This window comes from Aptenodytes patagonicus, chromosome 12, assembly GCF_965638725.1.
Source record: "Aptenodytes patagonicus chromosome 12, bAptPat1.pri.cur, whole genome shotgun sequence".
Lineage (NCBI taxonomy): Eukaryota > Metazoa > Chordata > Aves > Sphenisciformes > Spheniscidae > Aptenodytes > Aptenodytes patagonicus.
This window is the reverse complement of record NC_134960.1, coordinates 19600407-19616712: the sequence shown is the minus strand read 5'-3', so window position 1 is coordinate 19616712 and position 16306 is coordinate 19600407. Positions and strand designations below refer to the sequence as shown.

General features: G+C 43.1%; 1 protein-coding gene across 9 annotated transcripts in view; it reads right to left on the bottom strand.

The window, feature by feature from the left end:
• Nucleotides 1-9127: 9127 nt before the first annotated feature.
• The window catches only part of KCNIP1 (potassium voltage-gated channel interacting protein 1), a 456219-nt gene continuing 449040 nt past the window's right edge, over nt 9128-16306 (bottom strand). For all 9 annotated transcript variants that reach the window (XM_076349994.1, XM_076349997.1, XM_076350002.1 and 6 more), the window contains 2 exons: nt 16153-16215; nt 9128-13831 (listed from right to left, as the gene is read on the bottom strand). In XM_076349994.1, the coding sequence (XP_076206109.1) occupies nt 13784-13831; nt 16153-16215 (111 nt within the window). In that variant the 3' untranslated portion in view covers nt 9128-13783. The remainder of the gene's footprint in view (nt 13832-16152; nt 16216-16306) is intronic.

The window sequence follows — 16306 nt, the reverse complement described above, 5'->3', positions numbered from 1 at the left end:
GACCAGCAGGCGAGTGAAAGAGAGCAGATAAATGTCTTACCTGAAGCTCCTGCCCTCCGTTACATGCCGAGTCCCAGTCCCACAGCCGCTCACCCGAGAGGAGCTGCGGCGCAGCGGGCACAGGAACTGCTCCTTGGTGAAAAGTCGTCCAGGTACACACTCGTCAGCTGCATCGGGCCCAGGTGCGTGCACGTTCCGTATCTCCATTGGAAAGGACATCTCCGAAAAGCTTACTCCTAGAGCACTTGAGTAATTTCCAAGATTAATTTCCAAGGAACAAGCATTTTCTGCTTTTGGATGAAACAAAGTGAGGTGGAAAAATCACCTTGAGATTCGCATGGGTTTAGCTTTATATTTAGCTTATAGAATAGTAGTGGTAGGTTTGCCACCGGAAAGACAGCTCTCATTACCTAGAATAGGTTGAGGCTTAGCAGTCTTAAAAATGCCTCAGCAATAGGCAGTGCGGTACAGAAACGTATTTTGTGTTTAAAAATAGTCTCAACTGTTGTTAGAAGGGATTAAGCAATGTTTTTTTCCTTTATCAGCACAACATAGCAGTGCGGACAAAGTAAAAGGGTAACTGTCGCTACTCTGTGAATGAGGAAATACTGTTTTATCTAATTTACTGCAGCCCGAGGTGAAACATTAACTTAGCTTTGAATTATGATGGCATGTAAAATAGCCTGAACAAAAACATAGCTGGGCTTTCTTTTGAGGGCATGAACTTAGAGGTCTTCAAAACTGAGTTTGAATGGTATCACACCACACACCTTCCATTTTATTGAAGTATTCACTGAAATGTTTACCTTCGGAGTAGATTATTTTGAGCACTGTGGAAATAAGAAAAAGGAGAGAAATTTTATATGATGGAGGTTTCCCAAAGGACTATGAAAATATTTTAAAGGGATAAAAGAAGTAATTGCAGACTTACCTTCAGTTTTGCATTTCAAAAGATAAAGAAAAGGTCTTAACAGTATTTACATAGTTCAGGACGTGTTACCTGCAGAGTTCCCTGCCCCTTCTGCGTGTGATGGAGCTGGTGTCGGCCTCCCACTTGCTCTGGGTCGGAGCCAGATCGATGCTCCTTGTGCGTCTGGGAGAAAGTAGGTTTCAGGCCACTCTTTCTCAGGGTCATTCTTGATCTTTAAAATGTGTCAGGGACATATACCTGTCCCCCAGGGAATGCACACACCAAACCAAAAGGGAAATCGCAAAAAGGAGGAAGAAATCTGACATTTTTGCTCATGTGATTATTTACAGTTTACGTTTGTTACAGTATAAAGTACCTCCACAGCCCTGGCACAAATATAATAACAAGTTCCCGTTACCAAAAATCATTGAAACACTTGTGAGCTGATGGAGAACATGACCTTTGGTACGACACTGATAACTATCTCACAGAGAGAAAATGTCTGGTGTCCTTAAAGGCCCCTGCTACATCTACGGTCACGTCAGATCATCACACACCCCTGAAGAAGTTATGTGGCATCTGGAAAAGTACTGACCAGTATGTCCCCACGGGACCGTTGGTACCCAGGTGTCCTGGCAGAGCCCCAGTACAATTATCAGAGGGAATTAGCTTATGTTAGGGCCATGTCTCTGCCTGCCAGTGAATGCATGCGCTGTACCAAAAGGGAGATCGCTAAGAGGAGGAATAAAATTGACATTGTCACTCATGCAATTATTTACAATTTATTTCTGTTGCCACATTAACGTAGTCACCAATCAAATAAAAGCGGCTAATGAGAGAAGCTACACCACCATCCCAAAATACGCTGTGCAGTTTTTGTTTCAGCCTGGCAACCCTGGTGAATTGTACCCATCGTTCAGAGCTGCTGGATTGCATTACGTGGTATGAACGACAGAGTGACAGCAGCGTCCCCAGCCGCTGCCGCCAGTGGCTCAGGTGCCACTCTGGCTCTGGTTAGCTGGCTCTCTGCAAGTCTTGTCTGCTAATTTCCCGCTTTGGGGAAATTAATAGCTACTTTGGGAACACTGCGCACTCTTCCCTGTAACGTCCCACAAAGCACACTCTTGAGACAGAAACCTGATGGCATGTCACATTTGGAAGGGAAAATTTAACTCTAATAAAGATTAATACATGGGGACTCACCACCACATTTTTTCTAATTGTCTTTCATTAACATTCTCGGCAACCTTGAACAAACGACACGGCCCTTTGTTTTCCTGTTTGCCAGACAGGGACTGTATGAGGCATAGCCAGCTCTTGCTCTACAGGAGCAAAACATTTTCACTATAGACTCCCGTACTGAGGTACTCCAAACTCTTTGATCCCCAAACGTCCTGTGACAGCCTCTGCCTAGAGGAAAAATCTGCTTTGCAAAGTTGGAGCAATGCAGTGTGAACTATTTGTGGGTGAAACAAGAAGAAAAATCATCCTTTCTCCCCTGTGAACACCCTCCTGTTCTGGGGCCATCCACACAGCAGTCCAGGAGCTGCTGCCTGGGACTTGGCACCAGGGTCGGCCTCGTGCTCTGCAAGCACAGCATCTTGCCTGGCTCCTCCCTGGCCAACTCAGCTCACCGCAGTTTCACTGAGGCCCCTTGAAGATATTTTTCGGGATGTGGGACTTCCTCAGGGAACAGGCAGAGGGTATAGTGCATTTGTGACAAAGAAAATACTAGTATGTAGAAAGGAAGGAACTTGTGAAAGACCAGATGGACTTATGGTCCGATTCTCATATTGTTAAATCAGTCCCCTAGTACTTTCCAGCAAAAGCCTTTTCATTTCTTCTTATACTGGTTTGCTTACACTCTTCAGATCCTCCCTCATCCATTGCTCAAAAAGCTAAAATACATTTTCATAACTGCCTGAGAGCCCCCGTTCATGGCCAAAGACACCACTGCACTGGCATGCCTGTTCCCTCACCTGACTATCAAACACTGACAATACCCCAAAATATCCCTGCATGTTGGGCAGCTCAGCTGCAGATACCAGATGGCTGTTCCTGTAAACTCACCATGAGCAGTGCAAGTAAAAGCGCCTTTGAAGGCTGTTTTATTTTAATGAATGACATTTTGGTGTTAAGAAAAAAACATCGTACTGGGAAATTCAGACTATAGTGACATGTGCGGTGATATTTTCTGGACAATGTTAGTGACTATAAAATCTATTACTTCATCACAATAATGATAACACTCAATATTTTGCTCAGCTGCAGGCAGGGAGTGGGGGAGCACTCAGAGGTGCCTCGAGCCATGGGACGGGTACAGCCTATTCCCCATGGAGATCTCAGACCATTTGCTTGTTTCTGTGCCAGTACCCCAATATCTGAATGCCGGCTGCCTTCTGGGTTAATTCCTGACTCTGCACGTGCTGTGGGTGGAAGCTGAGGGTTCGAGAGACCTGCAGTGCTGCCCCTCGTTGAAAACAAGGAAGAAACCCGCACAGCCAGGGCCCAGGTGCCCATATATCAGTGCACTAAAAATACCTCCAGAGCGAAACCATAGAAGACCAGCCAAACAACATCTATTTCTCCCCTTTTTGCCAAGTGCTAAAAAAAGCCAAAGGAGAAAAATCCCAGCACGGGGAACAGGTTTGACCAGCTTTGTCACATTTTTGTGCTCTCTCTGCTCACTAACACAGACCCAGGCAGGGTTTTGTCTATCCCTTCCAGACTTTGGCAGTACCATGAGGTACCGTGGCCCCTTCCCGGAGGGAGCTCTAGCCCGCTGTCCTTAACTTTCTTCAAATCCCCACAACAAAGCATCTTCTTACTCCATGGAACTGTCCTTGGAGGGAAGGAATAAGCTAATGCACAAGGACTCATCTAGTATGTGAAAGATTGGCTTAGTTCCCGGCTCGGTCAAAATTATCTCCACAATCCCATGGCTTTCTTCAGCTCCTCCCGAAACGCAGGCCCAAGGCAGCACCTCCCAGCCTCACTGGGGGCTCTGGAGATACACATAGGAGATGGCAAGGTGTTCAGATACTGTCAACACAGAGGTCATGCAAGTATTATAAATACCGTACCAAACCCATACTAAAGCTACAGTACGTCTCTCCTTGTCTATTAAATTTTTGAACGTGGCTTTTACTGTATCTAAAATTACCTACAGGTCTCTGCAATGTCACACCGATTTCTGCGATGATCTTTTTTTGCCCTGCTGGGCGGGGCTGCTCGAGCCCTGGAATATCCTCTTCACAGGCTGTAATGAGATTTCTGTTCCAAATGGGGATTAAATGTGCTCTCAGAAATGTGAATTTTCAAGTTCTGAAATTCTGCTTTTGGACTTTGAAGCTGCTAAAATCTAGACCATATTTTCCTGGGTTTGTATTCTTACACAGTACTTTAATGGCATGCATTGAATATTCACTGCTACAGGAAGACATAAACTAAAAGCTTAAATATTCTGTTAGTTTATTGCTAAAATCACTGCAAGGCATTGCTCTGATTGAAATCTCTTACCTTCTTTTCATTTCAAAGTGTCTCTTGTTTTCTTGTGTCCAGCTGTTTCATTTGAATACAAAAGGAGACTGATATAGAAAACAGTTCAATAACTTGTTTGTAGCAGATGTCCTTAAAGATTTTAGCAGTACGATATCACAGCTTGGTACAAAATAAAACAAATATAAGGCAAATTAACTACTTTAAGATAAATTTTAAAAAATCTCAAACAAAAATTGACAACTTAGAAGTATTTTTGCAGCTCAGTTTGTGATAGAAACACATAGGTTTTTCCAGAGTTTTACTAATTATCAAATACAGCACAGATAGGTCTTCTCTCCCACCACTGCAATGCTCACCCACTAAAATTCATATTATTTTTCTTACATACAACTGGTTGGTAACATAATGGCAAGGGGTTTTCCACAATATCTCATGCTGTGTGAAGGAAACATAAGCCTCTTGTAGTTCTTCACGTTCCGAGTTCTCTAGAATTTAGAATATGTGTTCAGACAGAAAACACTGTGTTGACTTCTATCTCCTTGTATACTTACATTGTTACATATTTTCAATTTATATTGATTTATAAGTAAATCAATAAAGTAATTAGAACAAAAAGGTTGGATAATTTTCTGTGAAAATGTCAACAAAGTCAATCTAACCCTGGGAGTGAAAAATCAATCTTTGATTTTTTTAAATCAACGCTTTCCAATAACTTACTATCCTTCTGGAAAGTTCTGGGTCAGCACTAACTTTAAACAGACATTTTAACAAAAGAGTTGACTGTACATTACTAGCAGCGGTCCTTTCACCTCCATCCTTTACAACATCAGCGTACATGCTCCTTGGCTTTCCCTGCAAATATAAAGGCTAAATACATACTCTAAAAAACCAGGAAAGTGGCAACATGGCTTTATCATTCTTATGCCCCCTTCAGTCACGGGCAGAGGAACCCGAGACGTGACTTGGGTTTTGGCGACAGTGTGGACATGGTCACAAGAAAGCCTGTGGCGTAGGGAAGGATGGTCACAGGGTTTTGTGAGGAGTGTTCAGGCTGACCAGAATGGCCTCATTCTTACTTTTTTTAAATCCGGATTCCTGGCCCTGGGTGAGGGTAATAACCATCCGGGCTGACTTTCTTCTGCAGCTGGACTTCAGATCAGAACTGATTCCTATGAGTGAAACATTGCTTTGTTGGGCTGCAACCCTGTCCCCGTTCTCCATTTCATGGCAGCTGGCTGTGGTTGCAAATCCCAACAAAAAGTAACTTTAAAACTGTCCCAGGTTTTTAAAGGAAATACTCCCCTCTCCCCGCTACCAGAAGCACTGCCAGCCTCTTGCAGAAGCCCTTGTCCTGAATTAGGAGCGCAGATTACCCTGGTACCACCTTGGCTCTTTCACGGGCCTCTGCGTGCAGCATGGGGAGCTGCCTACGCTGGCCAAATGCAACCGCAGGGACAGGACAGCAGATGAGTTCCCAGGGGGGTTTCACCATCAAATATGGCAACTTATTCTGTGCTGCCAGGAGGCACCTTCCCCCCCGCGGGGGTTTCCAGCCAGAGCCCCACAGTGATTCTGAGTCCCTACAATAGCAGATGGAGAAAGACACACTTTCCTATTACAAGACAAAAGGGAAAGTTTAAACAAAACAGGCTGGAAATAACCACATCCATTGAGGATCTGGAGCTCCTCAGTTCATTTTCCACCTCCTGGAGGGTGAGTGGGGCAGGTCTGCTGTTTGCAAAGGACCAGCTTTTCTCTTGGCAAAGCAGTAGGGGTAGGTCCAACACCAGCTCTCCAATCAATTAGAACATGCGGGATTTCTGCTTGTGCAGCTCCCATGCCTTATCCCATACAGTACACACCTGATGTGATGAAAGGACACAAAATTTTGCTTCAGTTCCTTTTCTGTGAATTAGAAATAACTAATTTCCCCTAGATCATGTTCTTCAAAGTTCACCTTCCCTACTCTTAGATATATCTGCATTTTAGACATATCTTTAATGACCGCGTTTATAAAAAAGTATTACATGCCCCTGTTACTTTAATTAGTTCTCAAAGCCAGCTGTTAAAGATGTTTATGTATGAAAGTGGTTAAGTTAGCACTATGTGACACCTGACATCTCCTGCCCCTCGGATAATTACATGTGATCCAGGCTGGAATCTGCCTGCTCCGTTGGCTGGCCCTGGCCGCGCGCGCCGGGAGGGATCTCAGTGACATCTAGCGTTCCTCGCAAGAGCCCAGCAGGCAGCAGACGCCACCGCACACACGGCCTCCTCGCTGCCCGGCCAGACCCCATCTCCTGAAGTCCAGACATCTATTTATTGGCTGCATAAACACAAGTTATTTAAGCAGGAGCTGTAAATTATGATGAGGGCAATGAATTTTTACAGAAACCAAACCTATTCTCCCAGCTGAAAGACAGCGCATGGGATAAGTGCCGCTGACAGGGCACCTAAAATGTTAATTCTGAGAAGAGCAAGAATCATTGTTGGGACAGCTCCTGTTAGCCAACCTGACACCACCGGGGTCTGTGCTATGATGAGATATAAGCAGTATTAAAAATTATCACGGTAATATTGAAAAAAAAAGGCAGTGTAATTTAGAGCAAACAAGAGGCTGCTCAGTCCCATTTGATTTTTATTCTTTTTTTCCAAATCTAAAATCAGAGTAGTACACATATATACAGATACGATATACCTGGATTTGTTAAAGGTAAATGCAGGTGAAGGATCTAGACCTCTTATGTACATACATACTTATCTTAACCTCCCTTTTTTCTTTTTTAAAATATTTGAGAGCTATGCCACGGCTGGGTTATTTCAGGGGCTGAAAATGTGGCTGACGCTTCTTAGAGAGCAATTGGTATATAGGAACAGGAGAGCCCCATGGGGGAGGTGACAGTACCTGACCCCCTCCATCTAAACCACCCTAACTCTAACTCCTGACTTGCAAGATGCACGCTTTTGGGACAGAATTCAAAAAGAGAAACTGCCACTGGGAACCTCTATGTGCTTACCTGTGCTGTGCAGACTGGGGTGACCGTCACCTGGACACATAAGGATGCGTCACCTCAGCTGGCCTCAACGCTGTCAGCTGGAGACGAGCAAATATCGGGCTTCAGCTGACACCCGATTTCAATGTACTTACTACTTGGGTGGTTTATAAAGGGATGTCTATCCTTGACTGGCCTGTTGTGGTTGATAACCTCCCATGTTAACTTGATGATTTAAATACACTGAGGATTTAATATCACTATTACCGATACCTTGCCATTTTGTTTTTACTTTAACTGCGTTTTTGTTATTCTTTAACATTTAATTAGTGTCACACAGACAATTAGCAGCTGTGTCTTCAAATTTGCCTGGTCATTTCTGTTTATTTTTAATAACATTTATTTATAAAGACTTTCTTACATATTCCTTTCATTTGGCCTAAACGACTGAAGATCATGCAAGTTAGGAGTCGCTTTGTCCACGGCCTCGTTCATCTCTGTGCTTGTCTGCTGTCACTCTATTGCTTGTCACCAGTTGGAATTTGCTTCACGAAGGCAAAGGAGTTTAAATAATCCTGAGCACTGAATTGAGGGGCACATACTGTGTTTTCAGACAGACTGCAGCTAAGGAAATAATTAAGGATGGAAAGCAGAAAGTTAACAAGCTGCCCTCTTTCCAGCAGGAGCGCTCAGCTCCATTTAGGCTTGGACCTCTCAGAATTAATCCCAGATATTTGGCTTTAGAGATGATGATAATCTGGGATTTCTTCCCTTAAAGCAATTTGTTAAATTAAAGCTAGGTTGCAGACCAATAGATACCTGTTATCCCACAGTGCTCCCAGTCACATCCCACTCTAGCAGGATAGAAGCCTCACTTTCCCCAGCACGCTGCACGGTTTCTCCATATTTCTCCATCTCAGATGCATCTTCTGGCCCCAAATGCAAGAGAACCGGGTAGCTTTACTGGTTAATAACTTCTACTTGTGCGGAGAAGTAGATCTTCATGCACCAACTTATCCAGGCCTCTTCTGTTTCCAGCTTTGCTGGACCTGCGTGGATAAGCAAAGATTACAGAATTAATCTCAGAGCAAGAAAAAGCTATTATTGCATTCAAAAGTAGCCTTTTTCACCTGCTGAGTTGCGGCACGTGCCTCAGTTTCACCCTACCGCGCTCTGGAGGACTTTGCCAGAGATGCTGTGGGGACAGCCCTTGTTGCCAGTGCATACCTGCCCTCTTCCCCGTTGTCCCTTTAAACCACCAGATGCAACGCACCAGATCACACAGGCAGCAGGATGAGATGCTCAGCCTGCAATGGTGATGGGCTGAGAATAAAATCAGAGGTGTCTAATACCTCGCAGCAGGAACTAAGATTTTGGACAGCCACTCGAGCAAACCTGATGCTGAAAAGTGAATAAAAAGCATACGCACGTGCTGGTGAGCCAGAGTCTACTTTGCCTGGCAGCAGCTGGGTGCACTTCGGAGCTAGTGAGAGGCGCTGAACAGGCAGCTTCAACACCTTTTCCTCGCAGGGACAGCAAGAAGTCAGGTTTGGCATTTTGCACAGGGAACTGTCGCCTCTTCTGAGCAGGCTGGTGCCTCGGTGGCAGAGGCGGCTGTCCCCAGGCCGCTCGCTCCCTGTCTGCGCAGCCAAGAGCTGGCCGGGGGGGTGCTCAGCTGGGCAACGCGACCTGTTTAGGCACTGGAGTGAGACCAATACCACGATTCACACAGACATCTTTATTTTCATATTTCTGCATGTATGCAAGAGAATGTTCTTTTTCCTGGGATGTGCTGGTAGACATATTATACCCTACAGAATGGAGTTTAGCAAATTTTCTTTTTTTTTTTATATATATATATATGTACACACATATATATAGTCTCGCAAAATTTCTTCTGCATTTCTCCCTGTGTCAGAATTGATGTTTACAACAAACCAGAGCTAAAGGGACACTGTGAGGTCGTCTTGTTTTTTTCTTATCTCTAAAATAAAATAGTGCTTGCATTTTTCTTCAACTTGATTGCCTGTTCTCCTGGTTATACTTAAGCAAAAATGCTGAGGAGAAAAGACATGCCCATAAGCTTTCAATTTTTACTACTCTGAGATACTATCAGTGATGCAGGTAGAACATTTTTGAACTCTTATTTACACAAAGGCCAGACTATCAGTTAGGTGTATGTCACTGCACCAAATATAAGAGCACCCCTGAATCAGTGATGCACATAAATCATTACCGTGTAAATGTTAGGCTCGCAGCTCAGTTCAGCAGTTTAACAGCCTCTGTGCAGATAGGTATGTGTTTGTAAGAGTCCTGCTTTTAAATGTTTCCCTGTAAATTTTTAACCTGACAGTGTCCCTTAAGAAAAAATTACATGCTGGGTTTAAGAAAGGACACCCCCCTCCAGATATTTTCTTTTAATTATTAAAACCAACATTTTTAAAACCATTCAACAAAATTTAATACAAATTACCGTTGGAGAATAGCATTTGTGAAGCTATGCATTGCTGCTCCATTAACATGGCTTTAGTTATCACAATTTATATTATTTGCACATTTCCTTAGGTCTTTCATGGCACTTCCATGAAGAAGAAAAAAAGGTTGTTACACTGCTGCTACCATCTTATCAGAGGTCACACACAAAGATGCTTGTTCTCAACGTGTGTCACAGTCAGGCAATGCCAAAGTTCTGCCCACAATGCTTGAACCTTAGGCTATCCATGCCTCAGGTTTATAGCTTGACTCGTGATTACTCACGATATTGCAATGCATTCAAAGTAACAGGAAAACAAACATCGACGGTAACAGGCACGTTACATATTTTTTTTTGCATTATCATTAATCACATTCCTATTTTTCAACAGATTGTTGCCTAAAACGCATGTGAGAAAGGCTTTTTTTAGAAAATGCTGGCATGAAGATGCAGACTAATGTTTGTAACTAACGAAACAGTCAGACTAATGATTCAGACGTTATTTAAACATTCACAACTTTGAGAAAATTTGCACAGCTGATAGCACTGACAGATAGTCTAACTGGAACTTAGAAGCCAGCATAATAACTACCTTCCACATACTGGCAGTAGGATTTATGACGGTATGAGATTAGAATAGCACACAATGTTTTATTTAGAAAGCCGTAGTAGTATTTGCCATAAATATTGCAAGCCCCACTTATGAGCGACGGGAGGCTTTGCAAGTTTACAAAGTAACATTCACGGAAAACATAAAAAACAAACCCAAAGACATTTCCATGCAGAGTATGATTCTCTCACAGTCACTGGATCTCTGTCATCTGTTGGCTGGAGCACACATGCCGTATACACATATGCTGCTCACGGAAAACCTAGAGGCCTTCTATGTACTGACGCATACCAGCCTCTGGCTGGTATCAGTGGGATCAGAGACAAACACAGGATAATAAATGGTTTCACAAAGGCAATGACTCTGCCACAGACAGAATTTACAATTAGAGCTATGTAAAAATCCAACTGTTGTGCGTCACTTTGCCAATCCTCCTATCTCGGCTGCAATGGACTTAAGTGGGGCAGAGAGGTAGCAACCCAGGGCTGAACATCAGGTATGCGCAGGTGGGGTCTGGACTCCTGCGAGACCGAAATCGAAGCTAGTTATGCCTCAAGAGCAGAATCAGGACCAGTGCGGCTTTCAGCATCTCCCTTCTCTGCCTAACGCACCCCCATCGCTACTGGGAGCTGAAAACTGACGCTGTGGAGCAGAGAAGGAGACGCCAAAACTGCAGGGTCACTAATGGTAGCCTGATTTCAGCAATGCACTTAAGCACGCACTGAGAGTAACATCCAAATGCTTGAAGTATGTTGCCAAACCGGGGCCACGCTCAACAGAAAGCAGTTATAGCCCCTGTGACACAGGCACCCCCGTGCCATCCATATAGCACTTCTGCTAGTAGAGACAGAGAAAACATAGCTGAGGCCAAATTCATCACAGTAACTCCAGAAATTAATTTAGCTTTAGGGACCATGGTATCATGCAACTAAAAATGTTTTCTTTTGAAAAGGGCACGTTCAAAACTTTTCAGGCTGTATGTGCCATCTCATGAGCACATTTGGAGCAACACTGTTAGAGGAGAAAGGCACTGTGCGAGCCCAATGCAAATGCTTGTTTTCCATTCTCTTGACCACTTTTCCCTCTTTTAACTGAAGTTAACTGCTTCAACTGATAATAGACAGATGCTCTTTTGGTGTGGGGAAAAAAGCAGGTTATTAATTATACTAAATTCTGTCATTTGCTAAAGCGATTGCAATCAGAATCAAGAAGGAACAGTGTAAACATTGTGCCTTATTTCAGCCACAACTGATGTCTTTACCAAGTGCCCATTAAATAAAAACTAAACAGACATTACCGGACAACTAGAGGACAAGACTACTCTCACAGCATCGCATCACTTCTGCGAATCACAGCACATTGTTGGAGTTGCTCTGCTCTGTGCCATTGCTAGGGAGGAATTAATTAATGGTATTTGTATGAAAGGCAATAAACAGGATAGACTAGGATGTCATTCCTGCGTACATGTAACTGCACTCACATGAATAGCACTTTTGATGACAAGTGAGCAACGGAAAGGAATAAAGTTAAGACTACATAAAAGTGTATGGAGGAGCACAGTAAAAGGGGAAAGTGTCCCATCTTGGGGAATTAGCATAGCATTACACTAGTACTGATCAGACCTACTTCTAGAGCCAGGAATACCTCAGTAGATTAAATTTTTATAAAATATAGGGCTGCAGAAACGAGGCATTCTATATATTTTGTATTATAAAAAGCTTCCACTTACTTAATTTTTAAAATATATCTTCACTGCTAACAGTATATTTGTAATATAGTATCTGATATAATAAAAAAATATGCTTACTGGATGGGAGCGATGTAGCACTACGGCAGGGACTCTCCTTTATGTGTGGTCTGAGCAGCTGGAAAAGTTGGCTGTTCCCTCCTTCCCTTGGTTTCTCAGCCATCGGCTGCCTGGAGACTGCAACGGCACTCTGGAGTGTTAACTTTCTTAAGAGTCCTCTGCAAAGCGGGCTCTGACACGTTCCTCAGCTGACAAATAGTCTACTGGGCAAAACCCAACCTTGGTGTAAATTCACTACATGATTCTTTCTGTTTTACTAATTAAAAAACCCAAGCCCCCAAACCAATGCTCTATTTGGCATTACTAAGGAAATAGGACTTACACGAGTCACGCAACTGCCTTGTAGGAAAAAAGATTCTGCTACAGAAAATGTTAAATTACCCAAAGGGACGTATAGGCCTGGCAGCTAACTAAGTAGCTCCCAATTAAACTTACAGGGTACTTTGTGGGTGCCAAGGTCTGTATGTGGAAACACAGCTGCATCATCTGGGCCCTTTTCTGCACTAAGTAAAACTGGAAAGCTTAAATAAATCCTTTAAGTGGGCAACACTTTACTGTAACTTCCAATGGAAAAATACAAACATTCTAATGAGGAATCTAGGAAGTGTGTGCCAAACTACACCGAAAGGACCGTAGCACATGACCACAGTGCTACTGAGACGCACACTGGAGAACCACTTGGTGTCCTACCACGTGCTGGGACTGCGGAAGGTGGCTGGGACCAGAGCAGGTATTCATCTTCCTGTACCAGCCCTTATAAACCTGCCCGGTCTTGCAAGAACTTACTATTGTTGAACAGGATTTGTTCTGTAGTTTGAAATTTATATGTGCAGCACATGTTTTGCTCCTTTCTGGCTCACCCTGGCGTGAAGATTCTCTAGTTAATATGTTCAGGAAAAACTCCACCAAACTCAGCGTGGTGGCACCAGTGCATGTGAGAGGAAAAGCAGGATCTCTGCAGAAATGGGGATATTGGCTACACAGGCTGTCTGCTTAATGTCGAAGGTACATTTACTGTTCATTTTTTACAGACTGCCCTGGCAGATTCGACTTTTGTCAAAGCAGATTAACGGCAAGGCATTCATAAAACATTTTGCCGTATGGTAGTATGGACTGAGCTTTTCACTTGCAATAGATGGCTGAGTAAGCTATTGACATGTGCTATCATATGTAATCAAGCTTGCTAGATTAAAAGCAGGACTTGTGCCTAGCAAACAATGCTGTATATTACTCATTGAACTTCGAGCAGCAGCTCTCTCTTGTCAGGTTTTATTAAAATATTCACATGCTTCCAAAACGAAACAAAGGTCCACCGGCGTCTCTTGGGGAGAAGAGGTGGGATCGGTTGCATTCGGTTGCCATTTGGTTGGAGATGTCATACAAAATCCTCACACACTGAACATGGCTGAATTGTAAAAAGCTTTCACCCAGAAAGGAGGTCTTTGTTACACAGAAGGTCTCTGACTCCTCCAGCGCTCGCCAGACACGGCTACATCACGTTCTCAAAGAGCTGTAAGGATCGCATGATATTGTCATCCTGAAAGCAATGAGAAGACATTTTCATAAAACCAGCACTGAAAGCACGACTCGTAACTTTGCATGGCACAGAAGGGGCTCTGCACCTGCTACTGCAGGCAACAGCCTTGCTTTCATAATGCTTTTCCATCCTCGATGAGCTGGAATTGATTCACTGATCAGGTCCTGATACAGCAAAGCAGTCATCTCTTACTTTGGCACCTTAGTTGGTTTGAGGCATGCAAGCACAGGATCTTCTCATAAGCTTGACATTCAGCATGGGCTGTGCTTTACTGAAGAAAACCAGACATCAGCATTGAGCTGGTGACTGTACTGAACCCTCAGACTTCAGTGCCCAACTGCATTTCATTGATCCTGAATATATAAATATGCGCTTAGCTAATATGCTTCAAAAGTCCAAATAAAATTGCAGGTTTTGAACTGATAAGCAAGCTGCCTTGAAGGACCACTTCATCCCAGAAATACAACCAGCTCAAACCCAAAATACATGCAATCTCAGCCTCTCCGAGGTTCCTAGATCCAAATGAGAAAGTTGGAGACACACAAGGGAAATCCCGGATTGTTTCTCATGAGGTCCTGAAATTGTACTTCAACGTAATAACCAGAGTAATATTCAAAAACATAATGATGATTTGTTCCTCCCCAGGAATTCAGTTATTCCAAAAGTTAGAATAACTATTTGCCTGTAACATGAAAATAATTTTCCACATTGAGCAACTTAAGAGATCTATTGTATCTCTTTCCTCTATCTTATTTTGAGGCTGCATCCATCTATCTCACTTCTAACGCAGTTTGGTGAGTACTAACACAAGGCATAGCCTTGCATGGGAAACCAATCATCCTCTCCAAAGCAATGCTGGGAGTTCACTGCCCATGAGCCATATCCTCAGAAATGGCAGAGGTAAGCGCTACAGTGCACTGCGGTTGGTTTTTCATAAAGAAAGAAAAAAAAAAAATCATCCTAGTGTTGCAGGGCTCGCTCCTATCTGGCAGGAAACCACACACGACTGCATCAGACTGCACAGCTCCTAGTGCAAGTATGTCAACAGAAGGAACCAAACCCAAACTAGGGCAGAGCATTAAACAAACTCTAACAGTTAAAAGTAAAGTAAAGCTGCTTCAAAACTGAGACCACTAATCACACACAGGCATCCAGCCTGAAAGCAAATTATGAATGTGAAGAATAATACACAACACAAATGATCAAATTAAAGACGAGGCCAAAAAATAAGCTAAACAATCAAGAGAGACCAAGAATGAAGTAACTGAAAAAAGTTAGCCTTGTAGTATGCATCTGCTAACAAGGATTTTGCCACCTGAAGTCCCTGACTGAGAAGTAATCTGGATGTTGCCAGAGCCAGACTTAACACAGAAACAGCGGGAAGCCAGCCTAGCCCTCCACAGAGAGAGCCTTCCCATTGCTCAGGTACAGAAGAGCTGTCTGACTGCAGAACAGGAAAGATTTTTCCAGGGAAAGTAAAGTACACAGGAGGGCTGGTATGCAATTATTTGCACCAATGTAAACTTTCTAAAACGCAGAGGCCATTATTGTACTGATCAAATACTAGAGATATCTCGGAGCAAACATTCACACAGTTAACTACAGTCTAAGACAACAGACACTTGGCCAATTGTATGTTAATGCAGATACTTTGTGCCAGTGCTAAAAATACCAGCAAGTATTTATTACAGCCAGCCTAACGTATGGAATTTGCAAGAGGGAGCTTATTTCCAAAACAGAAAAAAAAAAAAAAAAATAATCGTTGCTATGATGACAGCATTTGCTTTTAATATTTGACCATGAAAACATCAACTGGTTTTATACGTCAGCGCTGTAACTACAAGATTTTTAGAGACCTTCAGCTCTGGGTAGTTCCAGCAATGTGGTACCTGCTAACGACATCCAGGGGCAGCACACAGAGACAATATCAGCCTCTTAGAAAAACAAAAAAACTGCCCACAAAAGAAATTACTAAAAAAAACCACCTAAGGAAGGTTAAGGGCATTATGAGCTTTCTCTAGAGTTATCTGCTTGTCTACAGAATCAGGTGCTGCAGTTCACTCAGGAAAATAAAAGCACTGGCCACCAACACTGGAAATGAAGACGCTCTCTCCTGTGATTCGCATGACCCTACTTCTCTATTCAGTCACAGACTTCACAGGGCACCACCAGAAACTCAGTCTTGAAGCCGGCTTTTTCACAGAGCAAAGGAAACCCGGGGTCCTGAGCAGCATCTTCTTTAAAATGGAGTTTGTCCAAAGGGGAAGCAAATGCTGTGGCATGAGCTAGACCTTTCATTACAGTTATAATTTTGTCCTTACCTCCTGACACGATTCAATAAACTCATCTAAAGTTACAACACCATCTTTGTTTTTATCCATTTTCTGCAAAATAAAATAAAAAAAATATTTTTGTTTCCATAGCTAACACTGCAGTTACAGTATAATATCTTATTTGATGCAACCTGAATAAACC